Source organism: Elgaria multicarinata, chromosome 11, assembly GCF_023053635.1.
Source record: "Elgaria multicarinata webbii isolate HBS135686 ecotype San Diego chromosome 11, rElgMul1.1.pri, whole genome shotgun sequence".
Classification (NCBI taxonomy): Eukaryota; Metazoa; Chordata; class Lepidosauria; order Squamata; family Anguidae; genus Elgaria; species Elgaria multicarinata.
Window position 1 is genome coordinate 6,624,084 of NC_086181.1, and position 23,499 is coordinate 6,647,582.

At 42.2% G+C, this 23,499-nt stretch overlaps 1 protein-coding gene across 2 annotated transcripts; it reads left to right on the forward strand.

Annotated features, from left to right (window-relative positions):
* Positions 1 to 1,022: 1,022 nt before the first annotated feature.
* GSDMA (gasdermin A) lies at positions 1,023 to 22,014 on the forward strand. 2 transcript variants are annotated; one of them, XM_063137528.1, is made up of 11 exons: positions 1,023 to 1,338; positions 3,399 to 3,638; positions 8,574 to 8,763; positions 11,171 to 11,336; positions 11,448 to 11,541; positions 14,217 to 14,255; positions 17,092 to 17,118; positions 18,003 to 18,175; positions 19,541 to 19,691; positions 20,994 to 21,067; positions 21,582 to 22,014. In XM_063137528.1, the coding sequence occupies exons 2-11, from the start codon at positions 3,422 to 3,424 to the stop codon at positions 21,810 to 21,812; spliced, it is 1,362 nt and encodes a 453-aa protein (XP_062993598.1). In that variant the 5' UTR covers positions 1,023 to 1,338; positions 3,399 to 3,421; the 3' UTR covers positions 21,813 to 22,014. The 2 variants fall into 2 exon arrangements, with proteins under 2 accessions (XP_062993598.1, XP_062993600.1); XM_063137530.1 differs by having other exon boundaries at positions 18,006 to 18,175.
* The last annotated feature ends 1,485 nt before the right edge of the window (positions 22,015 to 23,499 follow it).

Below are 23,499 nucleotides of genomic sequence, written 5' to 3' on the forward strand. Positions count from 1 at the left end.
ACCCAGTCGAATTTTAAGATATTTGACTGTTATTTTAATATTATATTAATTTTATATGTTTTAATCAGTTTTATGTATTTTATGGTATTTGTATCTAATATTCCCCGCCTGGATCCAGAGGGAGAGGGAGAAGTGGATGATGATGTTGATTAAATATCTAACTCAGTGGTTCCCAAAGTGGGCGGTACTGCCCCCTTGGGGGTGGGTGGGATTGCATAGGGGGGCATTAAGAGGCAAGGAGGCAGCAGGGGGGCGCTCGAGGTAGTCTTTTCTGAGAAGCGCCTCTCCAGAATGTCTTAAAACCTATGGACATTTTTATGGGAGAAGGTAGTTTGATCCCAAGCCATATAGGGGAAGAATCCACACATATATTAATACTGTTTAAGAAGAGTCCTTTTAACGATGAAGTGAAATGTTTCAGAAGCACCAAAACACTAATGAAGAGACATACCCTGCATGGTGTGCCCCGCCACGCTGGCTGCAAAACAGAGGCGTTTGCTCTCTTTTCCCTCCCTCCCTTGGCAAGCCTGCGGCGGGTGCTTTGGATTTTGAATAAATATTCAATTAATTGTTACTGTTTAAAATTTTATTGTTATTATCTTCCTTAGTGGGTCGTTGAAAACCGCTATTCTGAATAATGATTTTTATAGTGTAGGGTAGGGGGCACTGGGCATGAGTTTGTGGAACCAAGGGGGCAGTGACCTGAAAAAGTTTGGGAACCACTGATCTAACTTCTGTTTGAGTCTCTTCCTCACACCCTTTTATTTATTTATTTATTTATCCTTGATTTTTATTTGGCCCCTCACAGATAGGAGAAACGGTTCCCTTTTTAACATTTCTCAGTGGCTGTAAGAGCTGCAGCCGGTAAGACGGGGAGAAGAAGCTCCCCCCGCCCCGCGCCTTGCTTTCGACCGGGCTCCAGCTGGTTGGTATTGCTAAAAAACGGGGCGGGCTGGGGGGCAGCCTTCCCCCGCCTTCTGCTCCTTCTCGTTTGGGCGCATCTGCCACGAAGAGCGGACAGACTTCAACGCCTCCCCGTTTCCTCGCAGGGAGGGCGCCTGTCGCCACAAGTTCCCTGCCCGGCCAGCGGATTAGTCAACGCGTGCCTCTAAAAAGACACGATTATTCCCCAAGACGGGGAAAATAAATTACTGCAATATTCAGCTACTTTGAGGGAAAAAGAAACAAACAAGAAAGTTCCCACCACCACCCCCGTCGCAACCGGAAGTTAGAAAAGAAGATTCCTTTATTTGTAACCGAGATCTCGAAAGGGCCGTGCTGCTTAAAACCGAGGAACCAGATTTGAAAGAAAAAGCCACCGGTTTTGTCCCTGGAGAGGTAAGAAGGGTTCAGGCTTCGCAGTAAGACAGAAGTGGGGCAGCTCCGTTTCTGTTTTGGCGACGCTTGTCTGTCCACTTGCCTTCGTGGCTTTCAGGATCTACACTGCTGCTTCAAAGCGCTTTATAACAGTTTTGACAACTGTTGGGGCCATATACACACTCCATATACAGTTGTCAAAACTGTTATAAAGCGCTTTGAAGCAGTAGTGTAGATCCAAGAGGCTGAGCAGAAGCAAACCGGGGGAACTACTTTCCCCCCAAAAGCTGTAGCTCATGTTGTTATGGTTCTCCGGTTATTATTTTTCTTCAAACAGACTAATAGAGAGGAAAGTGGGGGAGCCGCGTTATATTGCAAGGAGAATCAAGTGTTTGTAAGCCAGCCGATATTAATCTGATGCGTGAAGTGCCTCCTTGATATTTAGTGTAGCACGTTAAAAAAAATTGTATCAGGTTTGGCACAGGGAGGGGGAGAGAGGGCGGCGTTTCTGTACAACGTGCTTGGTAGTGCTCACTTAAGGGCGTATTCCTATGCTTATTTAGATAGACAGAAAAACTCCTACAGCTCCCAGGAATCCAGCCAGCTATATTGGCTGGGGAATACTAGAAGCTGTAAAACTTTTTTTTTTTTCTAAACATGCATCGGATTGTGTCCTAAATCTCACGCCCAAAACAACTATGACTTTAAATCTGGGTCTAGGAGCTATGTCTTTTTTTCTTTTCTTTTTTCATTTTTAGAGTTGACAAGACAGAGGAAGGATAAAAATGCTGAGAAGAGTTTCCCCCCTTCCCTACCTCCTGTATAGTAGAGGGAGAGCTTTTTTAAAAACCTGATGATGCACATCACTCCAATCCAAATTTCCACCACCATAGAAATGTACTAGGATCTTGAGCAAGCTCATTCCCCCCCCCCCGCCCATTGTGTTCCTTCATTTTCCTTTACTCTTCCCTTGACCTGACATCCTCAACTTTCAGTGGTCTAATTGCCCTCAACTGTCCATGGATCTGTATGCTGCCCTGATATCTTAATGATATAGGGTGGGATGCAAATGTTTAAATAAATAAGTCCTGGTCAAGTATTTGCGGTTTTCTTTAAAAAATCTTTCAAAATTTAATTTACAAATGAATATACCATGGATGTATAGAAACTACTTCCTTATTTGGGGTGACCTTGTTTCACTTCAAAACTATAACACCGATTCTGGCCCGCTTGCATTGGCTGCCTATATGTTTCCGAGCCCAATTCAAGGTGCTGGTCTTAACCTATAAAGCCCTACATGGCTTGGGACCACAATACCTGCTGGAATGCCTCTCCCGACATGAACCTACTTATACACTGCGCTCAACATCTAAGGTCCTCCTCCGAGTGCCTACTCCGAGGGAAGCTCGGAGGATGGCAACAAGGGAGAGGGCCTTCTCAGTGGTTGCCCCCCCCCCCGACTGTGGAATGATCTTCCTGATGAGGCTCGCCTGGCGCCAACGTTGTTATCTTTTCGGCGCCAGGTCAAGAATTTTCTCTTCTCCCAGGCATTTTAACAGCATTTAACAACGTTAAGTTTGTTTTTAATGGACCCCAGAATTGTTGTTTTTAAATGGATACTGTTGTTTTTATACTGTTTTTATGTTTTTAATTTTTTGTATACTTTTAATGTTTACTTTTTTAATTGTTGTAAACTGCCCAGAGAGCTTCGGCTGTGGGGCGGTATATAAATGTAATTAATTAAATAAATAAATAAATAAAAGGCACAAGATCATTCATGTTTGGCATTAGAGCAAAAGAGAATTGCAACCTGGTGCCCTTCAGAAGTTTGGGATTACGACTACCATAAGCCACAGCCATTGGCCATGCTGGCTGGAGTTTATGAAAGTGTAGTTCAAAACATCTGGAGAGCACAAGTTGCCTACCTCTGAAGAAGGTGCACAAAGGACACTGCGTGATTTAAATTACTTTCACTACTGAAAGGAAAGATCACTTGAAAAGTGGGGGGGGGGACATTCTTCAGCATATTGCACAACTCATTGCAATTCATGGTTTTGTTTCTCATTGCTTCTCCCTTTTAGAGTAAACTGCATCAGTCCTGGAAATGTCATTCTGTAAGGCAACTAAATCTTTGGCAAAACAACTGGACCCAAAAGGAGATCTGATCCCAGTAGACAGCATTATAAACCAAAATCATTTTAGACCTCTCTGCCTGGTTCAAAGGAAGACAAAGAGTTCGTGGTGGCAGAACTGTCCTTTCCATAAAACTGGATATGAACTAGGGGATGTGCTGTCATTAGAGGACCATGCTGCAAAATTAGGTAATCTCCAAGATTTAATTTCCAAATATTGAGTTGGATCCAGATTTAAGGTGTTTCCAGATAGAGAGCTCTTGCACTACTAATGAAAAGGTGTTGTGCAGCTGTTCCCACTTTGCTTCCTTAAGAAAGAAACCAGAAGAAGCAGTGGGAAGACTTAGGAGAGTTAAGAGTGGGAGACATCATTGTCTGGAGCCCCCCATAAATGTCTATGAATGAGGCAGGGTGGTGGCACCACAAAAACAGAGTCTGGAAACACCCTTTGGCATGCATAGGGTCGACCATTGAAATTAATGGGACATGTTAGCCATAGCTGGCTTCAGTCCCATTGATTTCTACAGGTCTGTTCTAAGTATGACTAAGTCTGGATCTAACCCATTATTTACAAGGCTGTGTGTATGCCACGATTTGACAGCACAGAAAAATGCAGAATGTAGCACTGGGTGCAGAATTCAGTTTCCTGAGCATAATGGGACTTTTTAAAAAGCAACTTTCTATCCCTCGCAGCTACCAAACTATGCACAAGAGCATGTGCGCAATGTCTGCTAAAATCTCAGAATCCCATGGGGGCCTTATGCCCTCTCTGTTTCTCTTCCACCTTGCATTGCACAAGTGCCCCCCCTTCATGGAAAGGAAGTTTCCCACCCTGTCTTCCTCTTTGCATTTCCAGAGGGTCAGTGGACCATCCTGAACAATGTAGTCCAATATGGTATGGGATGTGGAGGGCTGCTCTGGGGTGGAGAAGTTTAATCCATTAATACTTTGGGATTCAAGCAAATGTGGGGAAATTGCCCCACATCCAGTAGATCCCTGTGCCCAATCCCATATTGTTCTGGGAAGACCCCATACCCTCCAGAGAGAGTCTGGAGGGTACAGGTGCCAGTAGGGGAGAGGAAAACTGGTTCTTGTCCCAGAAGACTGATGGATCCAGATGACTTTCTGGTGGCTTTTGGGGATTCTCCTGTCACCTCAGCAGGTGATTCTGTTGAAGCCCTCATTGATCTCTGGAATGGCAGTTGACATGCTCGCTCCTGAGCATTCTCTCTCATGGAGTGGTGCCTAATAAATCCCCTGGTTTTGCAGGTCGCTGCAGGCAATGAAATGAGTGGGACATCAGCTAGCGCAACATTGGTGGAAAACTCTGTATGAGTGCAATCAAACACAGGCTAGAGCTCATTTGAAAGCCTACTCCATAGCAATGCAAATGGTGAAGAAAATGTACTTCGCCACCATTGCATTTGCTCAGTTGCCAGCAGGGGTGGTAAAAACCTCTTATGCTATGGCCCACAAGAAGAAGAAGTAAACTACTTGATAGCCCATAGTGATGAATTAGCGTGAGACCTTGCGGATAAAAATGATCATAACTGTGCCAACTTAGATGCTATAGGAATGTAACTTTGGCTCCTGTATGCTGAGTTATAATGGATAGTTTTCAGTTTGTGCAACCTGAGGATGTGAGCAGGATCTTGGAGAGGTGAGGTCTACCACTTGTGTGCTGGACCCATGCCCTTCCTGGTTTATAAAATCAGCAAGGGGAGAATGGCTGAGTGGCTAAGTGAATTCCTCTTTACAGTAACGTGGTTCCATCTTGCCTAAAGGAGGTGGCAACAGGTATTGAATAATTTCTGGTTGGTCTCCAATATTCTATTCTTGGACAAGGTGGTGGAATGTGTAGTGGCTTCTCAGCTCCAGAGATTGCTGGATGAGACAAATTGTCTAAATCCATTTCAATCTGGCTTCAGGCCTGGTTTTGGGATAGAGATTTCTTTGGTCGCCAAGTGGATAGTGTGGCTAAGTCACACTAAGCTCCCATTAAAAGCAACGGGACGTGTGTTGGTCATAAATAAATTTTCACAGCAATTCCTATGCAATCTATGGGTAACTTAGTTTAGACTGGAACTGAACCAAGTTTAAAATTCAAAATTCACAATCAGCAGCAGTAATATCCTACTAAGAGTGCTTCCAGATGAAGCTTTGATTATGCAATTGCACTTCCTCATTCACAGAATTTGATGGGTCATTCAGATGGTGGCATTTCCTATTTATAGCCCTTCTGTGTTTTTCACTGCTGCTTCAGTTTTTCTTCTTCCCGGAAAAAAAATCCATTAAAAAAGAAGAGACAGAATAGCTGTACAGTGCCTTCTGAATGGTGAGGGTAGAAACCCTCTGCCTGGAAGCACCATTCTTTCTTTCTGTATTTTCACCCTTTTCTTCAGCTGAAAAGGCTCCCAGAGCAGCTCATATCCCATCAGTAAAATAATACAGTACTTTCCCACAGGTTTATAATCTGAAAAGGCATGACCTGCAAGAGAAAAGGGAAGGGAAGAGGAAAGGGGGGAAAATAACTAGTCTTTCAGCAGGGCTGGTGAAGAGGCCCTGCTTCCCCCTTTCATCTCCCTCAGCTCAGCCAGCTGCAATGGCTGCTGGTGGTGACAGCTGAGGGAGGAGGAGCTTTCATGGGAGTGGAAAGGGTTAACTGTCTCTAGAGTGATGGAAAGAACTGATGCCTCCCTTATTTCTCGGGAAAAGGTACTCCATAAATGGAGCTTGGTTTTGGAACATGGTATTATACATGTTCCAAAAACTCTTCAAATACTTAAAAGGTTGTCACACAGAGGAAGGCCAGGATCTCTTCTCGATCCTCCCAGAGTGCAGGACACGGAATAACGGGCTCAAGTTACAGGAAGTCAGATTCCGGCTGGATATCAGGAAAAACTTCCTGACTGTTAGAGCAGTATGACAATGGAACCAGTTACCTAGGGAGGTTGTGGGATCTCCCACACTAGAGGCATTCAAGAGGCAGCTGGACTACCATCTGTCAAGTATGCTGTAGGGTGGATTCCTGCATTGAGCAGGGGGGTGGACTCGATGGCCTTTTAGGCCCCTTCCAACTCTACTATTCTATAATTCTATGAACTTCTTAAAATGTAATATGTAAAGTGTCTGTCAGTGATCACTTAGGAAAGCAGATAGACACTGGCCTCGTCCAGAAGACACCTTAAACCATGGCTTTAACCTCAGTGGTTAAGCCAGAAAGCCAGGCCATGTTCAGAAGACACCTTAAACCATGGCTTTAACCATGGTTAATAAGCCTTTTTGCCCTAGTCACCATAGTTAAAGCCATGGTTTACGGCGTCCTCTGAACACACTTTTGTGACTAATCCCCACACAGAAGGCAGTGCGGGCTTTCCAGAGGCCATTCAGCTAATCCCCTACCTTCTGGGCAGGCTTTTGTTGACTAATCAGGTCGCCTGCCTCCCGGGAATGCCTCTGCCATAACGACAGAGCGAGGTTAGACAGCAGAAGGGCTGGGTTCACCTCGCTCCAGCCAAAAAAGTTGGGGTAAGTCTCCAACTTGTTAAATGCGAGGCTTCGCAGGAAAGCCCCACAGTAGCTTTGACATGGCTGCTGCGTTGCATCACTGATGCAGCGCCACCGTGGGGCTTTTAACACACATAGACAGCTTCTAGGACTAAGCAGTTGTTGTTTTTAGTTTTTGCAGTGCTTCTGCATTCAGGTGGAACGATTAACAAAATCAAAGAGCACAAATCTCTAGTTAAATAGCTAATTTCAGTGCTGGAGCTGAGGACAACCCATTCTAAGGAGCTAAGAAATTCAGGAAGTGATTAAGTAAGGGGCTGCTAGTGCTAATTTCTTAAAGGGACTGCCCAGAGAAACAGGAGCCTCTTTAGATAAAATGGGATGCCTGCAACATAGGACCAGGGTTACAACCAGAATCTGCACATTTATTTGGAAGTAGCAGCTGCTGCGTTCTGTATGTGATCTCTCCCTGCTTTTAAAGCTCATTCCCCACATTTGCACTGAGCCTCTTTCTGTTCATAGAGCAGCCAACCAGGAACCCACAAGCAGGACACAGGTATGACAACGCCCACCCATGCTCCCCAGCAACTGGTGTATATAGGCTTACTGCTTTTGGTACTGGAGGTGGCACATAGCCATCAGGACTAGTCTTCCCCTCCAGGAATTTATCCAACCCCCTTTTAAAGCTATCCAAATTGGTGGCCATCGCTACATCTTGTGGTAGTGAATTCCATAGTTTAACTATGCACTGTGTGAGGAAGTACTTCCTTTTATCTGTCATGAATCTCCCATCAATCAGCTTCATGGGATGACCCCGGGTTCTAGTATTTTGAGAGTGAGAGAAAAATGTCTCCTGTCGGAGGCAGTAACTCTATATACACCAGTTGCTAGGGAACATAGGTGGTAGGTTGCTGTTGCACCCCTGTCCTGTTTGTGGTTTCCTGGTCAACAGCTTGTTGGCCACTGTGTGAACAGAGTGGTGGACTAGATGGGCCCTTGGTCTGATCCAGCATGGCTGTTCTTATGTCTCCCTATCCGCATTCTCTATACCATGCATAAGTTTGTACACCTCTGTCATGTCTCCTCTTAGCCTCATTTTTTCCAGGCTAAGCAATCCCAGCTGTTGTAACCTTCCCTCATAGGAGAGATGTCCTTATAACCGTGGTATATACCTTACCACTACATAGACCCTACCAAATTCAATGGGCTATATCTCATGGTGGTGTTGCTGAAGCAAAGTGTGCTTCATGCAAGTTGGAACACCCGATTTTTGTCAATTTTTCTGTATAATTCAACATCATATCACTTTCTGTTCCAGAGGATCCCCAAACCTCAGGAGAAGTTTTTTGAGTAAATGGGGGCCTAAGCAAGGGTGATGGTGAAAATTGGGTGCCCTGACTTGTGTGAATGGTGAAAGCCCCCCATTAGATAGAAGACAGTATCAATAATATATTTGGGGACCAACAGGTAAAAAAAAGTGATTTATGTGTGTTCACATCTACATCATTTAAGGTATATTGTATGCTCAGAACACTCTTATTCTAACATACTGCTGTTTTTCTTCATCTTTCTAATGTCCCTTTCACTGTTGCAGATGTTCTCAATTTTTGTCTCCAGAGGTCAAAGATTCAGATCCAATCATTATTGTGGACCAGGTAGATGGAACAGTGGAAGGGGATTTTGGTGGACGTGTTGATGCAACAGCCGTAGAAGTGAAAGGCACTGCTAGCCTATCCCATGCAAGGTCTGTGAAGGTGAAAAAAATACATGTTTCCTCCAGAGTCCTCGACTCTTTAACAAGCAAAGGGTAAGTCTGAAAGAAAACAACGTTACGGATATTGACTTTGTATACCCAACCAATACCCAACCAAACTCATCACCTCTCAACACCACTGTCTTTCATATATGGTCAGATTCCAAGGTCATAGAATCATAGAATAGCAGAGTTGGAAGGGGCCTACAAGGCCATCGAGTCCAACCCCCTGCTCAATGCAGGAATCCACCCTAAAGCATCCCTGACAGATGGTTGTCCAGCTGCCTCTTGAAGGCCTCTAGTGTGGGAGAGCCCACCACCTCCCTAGGTAACTAATTCCATTGTTGTACTGTTCTAACGGTCAGGAAGTTTTTCCTGATGTCCAGCTGGAATCTGGCTTCCTTTAACTTGAGCCCGTTATTCAAGCAAGAACAAATGCTAAACAGTACACAACTGCACAAAAACTGATTACAGCCAGGACAGTGGGGTAAAACGACTTAATATAATGTGTTAGCATGAAAGAAATTATAGCAGGATAGAGACATATATTATATACTTATAACATATATGCACATGACATAGTAAAGTCCAAAAACAGGTTCATATATTTGGCATTGAAATGTTGAGTGACATAAGACTTTAACAGGACTTCAAATTTTACACCGGTTTCACTGCAGCTTCCTCAGAACCTCGCTATAATTACACTACTAATAAGCTTGTGCCATGGGAGAAAAGGTGAGGCAATGTAACTGCCCCAAAACATCTTTGATTATCCTCCAAGTCGGATTGACTTACATCCCAAGCAAGTTTAGTCAACACCCCTGAAGCTTTCCCGAAACTTGCCTGGGATTTAGTCCTGCACAGAGGCTCCTGTCAATGTAGAGCTATGAATTGTTTCCCCCACAACCCTTTATAGTTTGGGATTAGTTAAAATACATAGCTGGGATTGTTTAAAACTACTCTGAAATCTTACAACAACAACTGAAAGTTCTCACTGGATTCCTCCCCCCCCCCCCCCAGGATATTTAGTTCTCTACTGTAAGTTTATAAGTGGTTACACCTCTGGGATTTAGCTTCCTTTGCTGTGGCCTTGTTTTGGCTTCAGCACTTGTTTATGAATTTTAAATTATAAATGTTTACCTCAGGTAACAAAATAATTAGTTAAGTATCTGAAGGTTGCTCCATTTCTGAAAACTCTTCATTGGCTTCCAATTCACTCCAGAATCCAATATAAACTTCTCCTGTTGACCTACAAAGCTTTTCACTGTCTAGCTCCTTCCTGTCTCTCCTCTCTCATCTCACACTATTGCCCCGCTCGTGCTCTTCGCTCCTCTGATGCCATGTTTCTCGCCTGCCCAAGGGTCTCTACTTCCCTTGCTCGGCTTCGTCCATTTTCTTCTGCTGCGCCTTACGCCTGGAACGCTCTTCCAGAACATTTGAGAACTACAAGTTCAATCGCAGCTTTTAAAGCTCAGCTAAAAACTTTTCTTTTTCCTAAAGCTTTTAAAACTTGATTTTGTTCTGACTTTTATACTGTTAGTTTTACTCTACCCTGTGCCTGTTTGGTGCATTCTCTTTCCCTTCTTATTGTTTTATTATGATTTTGTTAGAATGTAAGCCTATGCAGCAGGGTTTTGCTATTTTATTGTTTTACTCTGTACAGCACCATGTACATTGATGGTGTTATATAAATAAAAATAAAATAAATAAAAATAATAATAAGGAATGCCTCCTCCCATATGTACCTGCCTGGACCCTAAGGTCATCCTCAGGGGTCCTTTTCCGCGAGCCCCTGCCAAAGGAAGTGAGGCAGGTGGCTACCAGGAGGAGGGCCTTCTCTGCTGTGGCACCCCGGCTGTGGAATAAGCTCCCTAAGGAGGTCCGCCTGGCATCTACATTATATGCTTTTAGATGCCAGGTGAAGACCTTTTTATTCTCCCAGCATTTTAACAGTCTATAAATAAATTTTAACTTGGTGTTTTAAATTTGTAATTTTGCATTGCTGCTGTTTTTATCTGGTTGAGCTTTTATATTGTATTTTATAGTATGGTTTTATATTGTTGTTTTATACTTTGAATGTTTTCAATTTTTGTGAACCGCCCAGAGAGCTCCGGCTATTGGGCGGTATAGAAATGTAAGTAATAAATAAATAAGATTAGATTGTAAGCCTATGCGGCAGAGTCTTGCTATTTACTGTTTTACTCTGTACAGCACCATGTACATTGATGGTGCTATATAAATAAATAATAATAAAATAAATAATAATAATAAAATAAATAATTTCACTTACCTTCCCTCATCCAGTTGCTTAACATGTGTGTGTCCTGACACTTTGTCACTGGGGTTGAGATGCTTCGTCACTGGTGCTCCTTGTGCTCGGAGATTTTTATATCCATAACTTTTTATGCAACCTGTTCTGCTTGAGACATATTGAATAACGGATGTGTATCTCCTACATCAGGAATATCAACATGGACCACGAGTTTATTAAACAATCAAAGAAGCTTCAAAGGAACCTTTATGTGATCTCAGAAGCAGTAGAGGTTGTGGAAGAGACACAGTTTGATGAATCCAGCAAAGCAGAAGGCAGCATCTTTTACGAAGCCTGGATCAAAATGAAGCTGAAGGTCCGATTTCAGTTGTGTCCTATCATGAAATAGGAGGAGAGAAACAAAACATCTCCTTTCACCTATATTTTGTTTCATGTAGTCGATCTAAGGTTTCTTGTCATATTCTAGGGTGCCAGAGACACCAGGAAAGCAATTGTCATCCCAAAGGCCTGCATCCTGGCATTTGCAGTTAAGCAACTGCGAATCCAAGATAATACAGCAAGTAAGTACTAGTTTATGTGAGAGCTGTACTACGATGAGCTGTACTACCTTGCTTTGATGAGAAAATTTTAGTGTCCTATTCTAGCCAAACTGTGAGTTATCATGGTTATTAGATCTGCCATTTGGCTGGCAACTGCTGGAAATGGGGTGCTGGATTAGCAGGGTTGATCAGCAGGGCTTTTCTTAATGCACTTGCAGGAGCTGGAAGAGTTCCCAAGGAAGACAGACATTGGTGGTCCATAGCTTAACTGAGGCTTTCAATCCCAGAAGTGCCAGAGCTTAATTCAAGCAAAATTGCAGAGAACCTAACAGGATCATGCTGAGGTCTGAAGCTTCATGCTGCGGAGTTCTTGAATATCTTTGACCATGCCCTCTGCCAGCTTTACTAGAGGTTCCTCAGGCAAAAAATGGCTGTGAGTGATGGATGCCCCATCCACACTCTGAAAGATCTAAACTGTCTTTCATAGGCTTAGAGACTAGTAAACCATCCCCATCTTCATAAAGATTTGTCTCAGGCTCTAGGTTTGGCCAAGCTGTGTGACCTCCGGGGCAGATGATCTTGGCTCAAGGATCAGAGTATGAAGTGTTATTAATAGACAGGTCTAGAAGCTAGTTCACAACGCATACTGCTATGGTCTTGCACATCCAGTTCTACTTGAATGTAAGCATAATCCAGAGATTATCTGGGTATTCTCGAGTCCTTCTCGTGGAAAGGGCATAGGGAGGCAGCAAAATTGAAAGCACAAAAAACTATAGGGGCTTTAATGAAGTTTTATTATAATAAAGGGGGACAGTTGATCGAACCTGCCCTAAAAATCTTTAACACTAAAGTAATAACACAGCTGCTTTATGGGTCTAAAATCTGGGGGTCTGACAACACCATGACTGAAGCCTTGGAGATTGTGCAGAACAACTTCCTTCGAAAACTTTTCTCTCTTCCATCTGGTACCCCTGCAGCTTTTTTGCGCACAGAAGCTGGTAGTCCTTCAGTTAGGGCAAGAATTGAGAGTGCGCAGCTAAAATATTTTAAACGAATCGCCATCTTGCAAAATGAGCGTCTTCCTACTAAGTGTTTTCTAGAAATGGATAACAATTGTCATTGGACGGCAATATCCCAAAAGCTCCTGTATAGTTATCATCTCCCTGAATTGAAGTTTGCTCTAAGCATGGAAAAGAAGCAACTAAGGGATTGGTGTTTTTGGGTAGATTTCAAGAGGGACCTACAACTTATTAAAAATTCTAAATTCTCTCGGTGGTTCCCTCTTCTAAAAACAGAACACTATAGAGCATGTTATCTGTCCAAATTGAGGCCACTGCCCCTGAGAAATGCTTTCATTGAATTGAGGTTTCAAGTGATGCCAACTGCAGTGCTGGATGGACGCTACCACAAGGTACCATTTGAATCGAGATTATGTATCTGTGGTCAACAACAAGTGGAAGACATAACACACTATATGTTAACTTGCCCTCTGTATAGGGACCCAAGAGAGAGACTCCTGAAACCGCTGCTGACATATGGAGGCATGAATGCCAAAGCAGAAACAGTTCTCTTCCTCCTTAGCGATACCAACAGTTATGTCACTCATAAAGTGGCCCTGTTTGCACTGGCAGCGAAAAAGATTAGGAAGCGAGAACTAGATAAAATTGCTATAAACTGCCATGGAGACTCAGAGTGCTGAGCGAAATGAGAGCTTTAGTCACAGTAAATTTAAGCATGTCTGTATGGTTCTCTTGGTTATTTTAAACTGTTGTGTACTTTTATAGTTGTATGCTTTTCTATGGATGTATTTGTCATGGCCTTCGGCTAGCACAATAAACTGATGATTGATTGATAATCCAGAGATCCTTACAGTGGGATTTAAGCTAATGTGAAATTGAGAAATGTTGACTTGGAAGATAAGTTAAGCTTGAGGGATTTATCTGAAGATAAGTTAGCTCAAGGAAGTTCATGGAAGGAAAGTTTCCCATCCCTCCAACCTCTGCAGCTATTTGCACTGCTCCCAAAGCCACTCGGGTGGTAGGGGGTGCCCTCCTAAACAATATGGGATGTGGCATTGGGGGGCAATTGCCCCAAATAAGCTTGGATCTTACGTTAACACAAGGAAGTACTGGAAAGAAAAGATTCCTGATCCCAAGCACCCCCCTGTACTCCATCCCACATTGTTCAGAAGGGCCCCCAATCCTCTGGAGAGGCTTTTGGATGTGCATAGAAGAAGAGGGGGTGGGAACTTCCTCAAGTTAACTTATCTTCAGATCCAAGCCCATAAGAAAAGGGTAGCCTACAACAGGAATGGTAAAACAAAAATATAAATGAGGAAGTTGTTGGTGTGTGATAGTGGTTGGAATAAGGATGCTGAGGGCAAACTCCCACAGCCATTCTGCGGCATTCTGAGCTGCTGCGTGTAAGTGGTATATGTGAGCCATATACATCACAAGGACTAAAATGCTTAGTAGTGGAGTCCTACACACACCTAATTAGATGTAAGCCCTACTAAGTTCAATGGGACTTACTTAAGTTAAAGCTTAACTTTCTCTAGATGGTATTCCATAGTTCTTTCCAGGTTCAGACAATATTGGGAAGACATTCTCAAACACATTCACAAAGTGAATCTTCAGATAAATTATCATTATTAATCCCCTTTTATGTAATTATTACTGTTTTCCTGTTCTCCCCAGGTCTTTACTACTATCCAAATAAGAAAACAAGAACTTTTGGTAAGCACATTTTATTTGATACCTATGGACATTTCATTAGATACATAGTGATAGAAATGGTTTTATTGTACCATCACTGCCCACAAAACACACACATGTTTTCTCCTCTGAGGTGATCTTTGAGAGAGACAGAGAGAGAGAACGAACAAGAATTCTGGTTGTTGTTGTTTTGTTGTTTTACTTGATTCGAATTGAACCAGGAGATAGCTCACTGTAGTAAGCCATGGAAGCCTATTATCATTACCAACACATCTCTCAATTTGTGAATTTAACTGTGTGTTGATAAAGCAGGGGTTTTGAACCTCCTTCAGCCTGAGAGGAGTTCCATTTTGGAGGAACACCTGAGGGCCACATTTCAATGGTGGTCGGGACCGAAGGCAAAAAGGGTGGAGTCAAAATACAGAATCTGCCAGGATATTTTAGCTTAAAGCTCTGACTGCCAGTAACTAAGCTTTAAGTGGGGTGTTTGAACCTTTTAGAATGGGGGGGGAAACTGCACAAAAGCCGGGGAACTACCAGATGATTGGTGGGTTGGTGGAAAGTGGGTGGGGCTGGGGAAGGGGCTGGAGCCATCTGTGGAACCCCAGAGGGGTAGATCTGGCCCCCGGGGCTGAAGTTCTGCACCTCTGGTATAAATTGAAGGATTAACACATGGTTCAGTAAATGTCCACAGTTTAGTGAATCCAGACAGGTTTTACGACCATCCAAAAATACAGTGATACACATTCAGTTAAATGAAAACGTGAGCATGTGTCAACAACAAATGAAGATCAGCATGCACGTAACAAAGGAAAGAGATGTTTTCATTTTGAAATGTAGTTGTTATTAACATGGTTGTTATATTTGAATAAGACAAGGATCTAGCAAGCTGGTATATAGTATCAGGCCTGTCCTGCTAAAGTCATTAATACATTGTATTTGGGTGACGTCTCTCCTTCAAAGAACATTTGAATGGGCTTTCAGCCTTCACAAATCTAGTGAGATAGATTTAAATGGAGACAGAGAGACTTGCCTAAGGCCACCTACTGAATTAATCCAGTTTTGCATGGGTTGGAATAGTCCTTAGTTTGACACAGTGAAGTCTTCAAGTGCATTTATGGAGCCATCAGAGTTGAACACTTTGTGCCCACCCCCTTTGGTGTGAAGTCACACTCACTGCCACTCTAGCCACTGAGGGAGGAGCCTATTCATGTTAAAAACAAAATAAGCCTGAGGTGCACAGTGCTAGGGTCCTTTTAGTATACATGCCAGGTTTCAGTGTCCACATTTCTCAGTCTTGGCACAATGGCCCTGATAGACAATAGTCAAACATAAAAATAGACAATAAAACCATATTAAAACAACATTAAAACTAATAGAAGCAATTTTAACATCCCAGTTGAAAAGGTGAGCATTTGAAATTCCTTGGGGGGAAAGATTTTAAATGTTTGTAAAAACAGCATTTGGTACAAAAATAGAGTTGGTTCCTATATTACATGTCTTAGCACCAATCTATCTTACTTCTTGGGTTAAGTGAAATATGTGGGTCCAACAACCAATTTGAATCAAACCAAACCAGATTCTTCCATTCACGTTAAAAAGTAACCATAGTATGTGTTTCCCCCTATTACATGGCCGTAGTTTATAGGTGCTACTAAACTAGAGGCAGAAGTTATAAGAACCTATTACTACTACTAGATTCTAGAATTGTTGACACACATCCTCTCCAAATAAGTTTACAAGCCATGAAAAGAGACTTAGAAATTACAACATTTGAAATTATAAGGAATTGAGGAAGTTCCAGGTTTTGAAACTCTACTGCATATGGCGTCATATTTTCAACAATATTGCCACAACTGTAAAAGCCAGAAATATACTTTTAAACAACAAAGAAGGCCCTGGCAGCTGCCCGCCTCACTTCAGCTCAAACAGGGCCTCCACTGGAGATCCTGTGGACACTCAGGTATGATCATATAGGATCAGGCAGTCCTTCAGGTATCCTGATCCAAGAAAACATTACAGCTTTAACCAACATTTCAAAACCAGCTTTTTGAATTGCACCAAGAACTGAATTGGTAACCAGAGCAAATCTTTATGCATAGATACAGTATGATAACTTCTCTCAATTTCTGTCAATAACCTGCCTGCTGTATTTTGAACAAATAGAAGTTTCCAAATGGTGTTCATAGACAGTCCTACATTGCAATAATTTAAATAAAATATTTCCAAGATATGGATAACCATGTCAAGAGCAGGCTTCCATCTTCAACCAAAGTTGATGGAAGGCACTTTTGAGACATTGAAGTCACTTTGGTCCCCATAGCTAAATCTGTATCCAATATCATGTGCACACAAACAAATTGCATATCTGATCCTTTAAGCCTTAAAAGATCAGATATATGTTCATAACCCTCCTGCTTCACACACACACCTTAAAGTTTAAGGGACTTGCTTGTGATGGTGGTGGTAGGGAGGGTATGAATGTACAAGTAAATACTGTACATAAATGTGTGTCAAGGGCTGTATGTTGCAAAGCTTTGCTCTAAAATTGTATGACAGGTACAAAATGTAGTAAGGGTGCAATCCTATCCACATTTACTTGGGTGTAACCTCTATTGAGATCAATGGGTCTTCTGAATAAACATGTTCAGGATTGCGCTGTAATTCTTATCAAACAGCAATATGTATTCATGGCATTCAGGGGTGGAGTAAGGAAATACGTAGACAGATCATTTACAGGGGTTGTATTATGTTGGGGAGGAAAAGCAAACTAAAATGACATCTGACAGTGATTATACTATTAACATGTCACATTTTCTCACCTCTACCTCCTCCTTATGATTCCTTTACATTTAAGAACAACCAGGATTTCAGTCTGATGCAGGTAAAAAAAACTTTTTATTCTTCCTTGACATCTGAGTTATTTTTTTTATCAGGCATATCATTTAAGGACATCCTGATTCTAATATGAACGTTTATTATTTTAAAACTGTTTGTCATATCATCGTCATCATTATTATCATTGTTGATAATAATCCGTTTTTGAGAGCTGGCAGAACTTCTCTGAGGGTAATAGGTTTGTAAACTATCAGTACCAATGAATCAAATCACTGTAACTGCTAACAGAGTGTGTTCCATGCAGCATTGCTGCAGTAACTGTGTTAAGCAGAACAGTTGAATTAAATTAATTTAGCAATTAAGTTAGATTTTCATCTATGCAATCTTCAATTCTCTGGACCATGTCCTAAGTGGAGATGCTCTTTATACAAATGAAGAAGCCCAATATTCTTTGGGCAAAACTACATGAGATGGGGGGAGATCTGTAATTTGATCTCCTGACACTATGTTTACTTAAATGTAAATATGGGAAGTGGTGGGGAACCCAGCTTTGATCAGAGCACTGGAGGAAAGGCTTAACCCAATTTCCTGAGCTAAATCCCTCCCCCTCTAACACTGCTATTTAGCCCCACAATGAAGGCAGAAGAGGAAGAAATACAGACACTGTACAGGTGTTTTGGATATCAACTGTAATAAAATTAGTAAATCAAACTTTAAATCCCCTGCAAACGCTCTGCACGATGTAAAATCTGCTGCAAATTAATTTCACTGGGTGCCTTTTATCCTAGTGATCATACTATGTACTAATAACTTTTTATGTTGGGCTCACACGGCGGTCTGAGTAAATTATGTGCATAGAATAGTTACATAGTTATATAGAATAATAATAATTCTTAGTCCTATGATTTGTCCTTTCATTAACTGGGATAGCAGCATCAAGCCTCCCTTCTCGGTCTTTGGTGGGCTGTAAAGACCTAGTGGAAGAAGTTAAGTGGGAATATGCCACGTTCACTTTGTTATCTGCAAATCTGTGTTGCAAGTTTCTAACTGGATTCGTGGCTATCATGACGGAGAACGACCTCTTGCTAAAACTGGAGCTCCAGGTAAATATCTCCTTTTTGTGAGTACAGCTCTTCTCTTCCTTTGGGTCTCATGGTTCCCACGCTGTTTACTTTCAGCATTAATTGTAGAGTTACGATGTCAATTGCCATGTTGACTTTCTAGGCTTCTCCCATTACTATCTTCCACATTCAGTAATGTGCTTTATTTACTAACAGAGGGGCAATTTTTTTGTCCAGCAGTTTTCTGGTGTTAAATCAAAGCCTTACTTGCTGTGTATACATGACGAAAGCCCCAGTGTGGGTGCGCAGTGGTGCGGGGTCAATTATATGATGCAGAAGCCACCACACAGGCGTCCTGGGACTTTCCCCTAAAGCTCCGAAGCAGAAAAGTTGGGGATTTACCCCAACTTTTTTGTCTGGAGTGTAGCGAGGATGATGCTCTGGGGGTGCGTCGGAGGCATGGCCGGGCAGACGGTGACCCCGGATTGGTTGCTGCCCACCCAGGCAGAGGGGAGGGGGCCAGCCAGCAAGCTGAATGTCCACCAGAATGCCCCTGCACTGCCATCATGGGGAGAAGAGTCTTCCTTTTGCTGCAGGGGAAGGTTCTCCCTTCCCCAGGCTTCAATCCCTGCAAGGTAAGGGGGGAAAGCCAGGGAAGATGGCAGTGGTGGTGGCTCCCCCCACCCCCATGATCCATATAAACCCTGTGCTTGCTCCTTTGCATGGGGATAATGCGGTACAACGCCGCAAGAGCAAAAGCACAGGGATTTGGGAGGATGCGGTGCCAACTCGGCACTATGGAAATACCCCTCCCCCCAGTCTGTCACTAGACCGTCAGCTTGAGCACTGTAGTGCTCCCTACTGTGCTCATGCACCAGGAACCATCACTGCTCCTACAGCAAAAACCTCCTCCTCAAAGTCACTTTAGCCCAGTTCCTCTAACATTAGATTCAATGTTGAAAACTAGGAGGGCACAAGTAGTTGCTAACAACAATGTTTTTAGCATTACTCCCAGTTTTGTCCTCAATAACTTGTGTTTCTATTTTGTAGAATTTTTAAAACAATGTTTTCTCCTAAGGTTTCTAGGCCCTATAGCATGGGGTGGCCAGTGTGCCGTCGTCCAGATGTTTTCACCTACAGTTCCCAGCAGCCCTAGCCAACATAGCCAATGGTGATGAGAACTGTAGGCCAAAATATCTGGAGGGCCTTCCATTGCCCACCCCTGGTCTATAGGGTTTAAGACCTGCCATATCTGAATAAAAATGAATTGGTCCAAATCCTGAACTTCACCAGTACTTACATAAAAAGCTATACCCAAATCTCATCACCTTGAGAAACCCCTCCTTTCACCAAATCCATATGTAACAGGTTGGCATTAATATCTTTTCCTCTTCCTAAAACTCTTAGCTGGAAGAGGCTATTGCCAACAATGATCAATCCAAGCTGAAGGCATTCAAACCAGAGTTGCAAGGCCTGGTGGAGAATTTATGTGATGCCAGTGGAGCCATTAACACTGACCTTGCTGAGGCAGTCCTCTACTTTCTTCAAGCTCTAAGTGGTAAGGATTATATCCTTCAAAATGCAATAAGCACCAGGATGGATGGATTTCGCTAAAGGATCTCTGTGCTCATGAGCAGTTGCAAGTAAAGCTGGAGAAAACCTCATCTTTAAGCCAGTCTTAGATTTCAGAACCAAAGGAGCAATCCTATCCATGCGTAGGATTGCAGCCTAAAGCTGATTGAAATTTGACACCTGCCTCTTGTAGACAGAGCTAAGCAGTAATGGCCCTGGATTTGATATGCAATAGTATTTGCATCTTACATTACACTAAGAATGCTTAAGAACTCAATCTTTTTGAATTCAGGGGTAAATGGCCTGATCCGGACCTTCTGAAATAATGTGTAGACTGGAACATATTTATCCATTAGCTTTCACAGCCACCAGATATTCTCCTACATTTCTTGGCTAAAGAATGTATCAAAATCTGTATTAAAATGCATGTTTTGAAATATTTTTTTATATATATATGAATTTTATAATAATTTGCAGGGTTATGTTTGCAGAAACTGGACAGAATGGACTGATGAGTGAACATATACTAAAGTGATGGATTTGTCCACTCCAGCTTTCTGCCATAATTACAATCACACAAGACATTAATTTTAGCTGCAAATAAGGATTTCCAAATTCCTCAGCTATGGGACATTTTCTTGATTTATACTCTGAGAAAGCAGACACGTCCAAGGAGTATGTCAGTACTGGTTTCTCACAGTTCTGACAATGATGGACAACATTGATTCAATCACTATAAAAAAATGTCTTTGTTGGCAGGCTGTAGAAGGCTGTATAACAAGTACGTTACCCTCAAATTTAGGGTGTCTGGGCTGGGCAGAGGCAGCTCAGTCATAGGATAAAGAACGATTGGGGAGAAGGCATGGGGGACTTATAGCCTATGGGTTTTCAACAGGCAAGGGTAACAGTTTTAAGGTAATTCCAGTATAGAGAGAGGTGATCTCTTGAGCAAACAAAATAAATAAAATGCATATCTAGGACTATTTAAAAGAGATGTAGGAAATCATAGTGAAGCTGCTGAGAGAATATCTTCATAGATATTCTAACTGATTTGCCAAACTGCTACTGAATCACTTCTCTGGGAGGCCAACAATCTGTGGATTGAAACGAATAATTTAACAACAAATGAGAGGGGACGTTGTGCTTCTCTTCTCTTGGATATCCCAACCAGCTGAGAACTATGGTAATTATTGCTATTATTACTGACTATAGTCTTGCCAGGTCTGCTTTGGCAATGCACTTCCTAGAATGCAACCCTTTCCTCAGACTGTTTTCCTTATTTTTCCAGAATTGATGGAGGACCAATTGATAATCCTGGCAGAATCTGTGGGGAAGAAAATTGTGTCCCAGCAGCTGGCACTGGTAAGAGAGAGTTCCTGTCAAATAATTCTTATACTTTTCAGGGGGCAGTGCTTTTTTTTTTTTTAAAAAAAAAAAAGCAGAGGCAGAAAACATTAGGCAGATACACTTCCTGAAATCGGATAATATTCAAGAAAGGCTCAGTATCACAACTGCACAAGTCTAAAGGCTACAGATACCTTTAGACTTGGCCCATCAGAGCATGGCACATGAACCTTCTCTATAGCTCTGCTATTCTAAAATGTATTGTGGCTACTAGCCAAGCAGAAGGATTCCATGTTTAAGGTTGCAATCCTTCGCATGCTTACTGGGAAAGGCGTTCCACTGAACTTTAGGGTGCTTGCCTTCTAATAAAAATGCATAACATCAAGCTGCACGTAGTACACTCAGGATATCATGACTACATTTTCGCAAGGCATCTTACATCTCCTGGTATTTTGACGTTAATTACTTTTGATCAAGTGATGATATTACAGACCAACAAGTTCTGTTTTTTCTTCTTTCTTTTTTTGCAAAGGTTGAAAGCATCCTAAAAAATGATTTCAGCTGCACAGAAAAAAAGTTTGCTGTACATGCCCAGCATTTAACCGAAGAAGACTTGAATATAACTGGAGCTATGATCGAAATGAGTGGAGTGACCATGGGGAAAAATGGACCCCACCTTTTGGGGACTGGAAAGCCTGCTGCTTTCACAGCCCTCAGTGCCCTGTATGTGGCTTTGTATGGATTCAATCTCCTATCCACATAAGAGGGTAACTCAAAAACCTTTAGGCCTAATGAGTTAGTTTGATTCTACAAAAGCAATAACCTGAGTTTCTTGATGGAAGAGCTTGATATACAGAAGATTAAGGCTGCAATCCTATAAATACCAATCTGGCAGTAACACCAGACTTACTTCTGAGTAGAATATATAGAAATGTGCTGCAAAATACATACAAACATACAATCCCTGTCTTTGGTTCAGCGTTTGATTTGATTTGACAAATTCTTTTCTTTTTCAGGCAATGGTAAGTGGGAGTGGGGAGTTAGAATGGTGAGCTGTGTGAATGTTGTCGTATCATTGGTTTGGTTGATTTGAAAGAGAGAGAGAGAATAAAAGGTGGAGTGGAGAGAGAGAGTTAAAAAGTTCCATCCCACGACCCTGCTTCCCTCGGATTATCCCCGTAGTGCTAAGCTTTCGTGGTGGTTGTTTTTGCTACCGGGCGGCAGTGATCCTTTGCATACCAGGAAGTGAGTTTAAGGGGGGAAATGTAAAAAAATCATTAAAAAAATCAACGGATGACCAAATTCAATTCAAATTTGGTCTCTTAAAGCTCTCCCTAATATCTATTACTGTGCCAATTTTGGTGTCTTTATCTTTAAAGCTTACACAGATGTAAGCATTTCTTTAAAATCCTGCTCCTGCGCTCCAGCGGCAGCTCGGAAGATACGCTCAACAAGCAGGGGCTAAATACGGCGAATCTTTTGGCTTCATTGCACAATTAAGGCAGGATGCCTGGGAGTACTTCACAATCAAAGCAGATTATAAGGTGGAAAACTTCTGAGTCCTTTGCATGCAATTTAGAATGTAAGCCTGAGGGTAGGGACTGTCTTCTTTATTGATACATTGTAAGCCGCTCCGAGAGCCTTTTGGCTGAGGTGCGGGATAAAAATACTCTAAATAAATAAATAAATAAATAAATTTGCAGTGACGGCACAGTATAACGCTGGTGTGATAAAGCTCTTAGAGAGTTGGAGAATGAGAGTTAGTGAGGGTTGGAGTGAGTTAGGGTTACTAGAGGTTTGCATCAAGATAGGATTAAGAAAGTAGAGTTATGGCTTATAGAGGTGTTTAGCATTCCCTGGGAAGTGGAGTGAAATAGATTTAATTGTATAGCAAAAACTTAAAGTGTCTTTTAAAATCGTTTACTTTACGATTAAAGCATCATAGAATCATAGAATAGAGTTGGAAGGGGCCTATAAGGCCATTGAGTTCAAACCCCCCCCCCCCGCTCAGTGCAGGAATCCACCCTAAAGCATACCGGACAGATGGTTGTCCAGCTGCCTCTTGAATGTCTCTAGTGTGGAAGCTCAGATCCTATGAGGTTATACTTGAAGTTAGGGGGGGAGTTTTTTGCCCCAACATGCATCACCTTACACTTGCTTACATTAAACCGCATCTGCCATTTGGATGCCCACTCTCCCAGCTTGCAGAGATCCCTCTGGAGCTCTTCACAATCCCTTTGTGTTTTAATAACCTTAAATAATTTGGTGTCGCCAGTAACCTTGGCCACTTCACTGCTCACTCCTAATTCCAGAGGCTTCAGCCCATTAATCATTTTAGTTGCCTTTTACGACACTTTATCCAGCTCTAGAATATCTTTTTTTTAGGTGTGGTGAGCAAAACTGTACACGGTAGTTTAAGTGTGGTTGCACCATAGATTTGTATAAGGGTA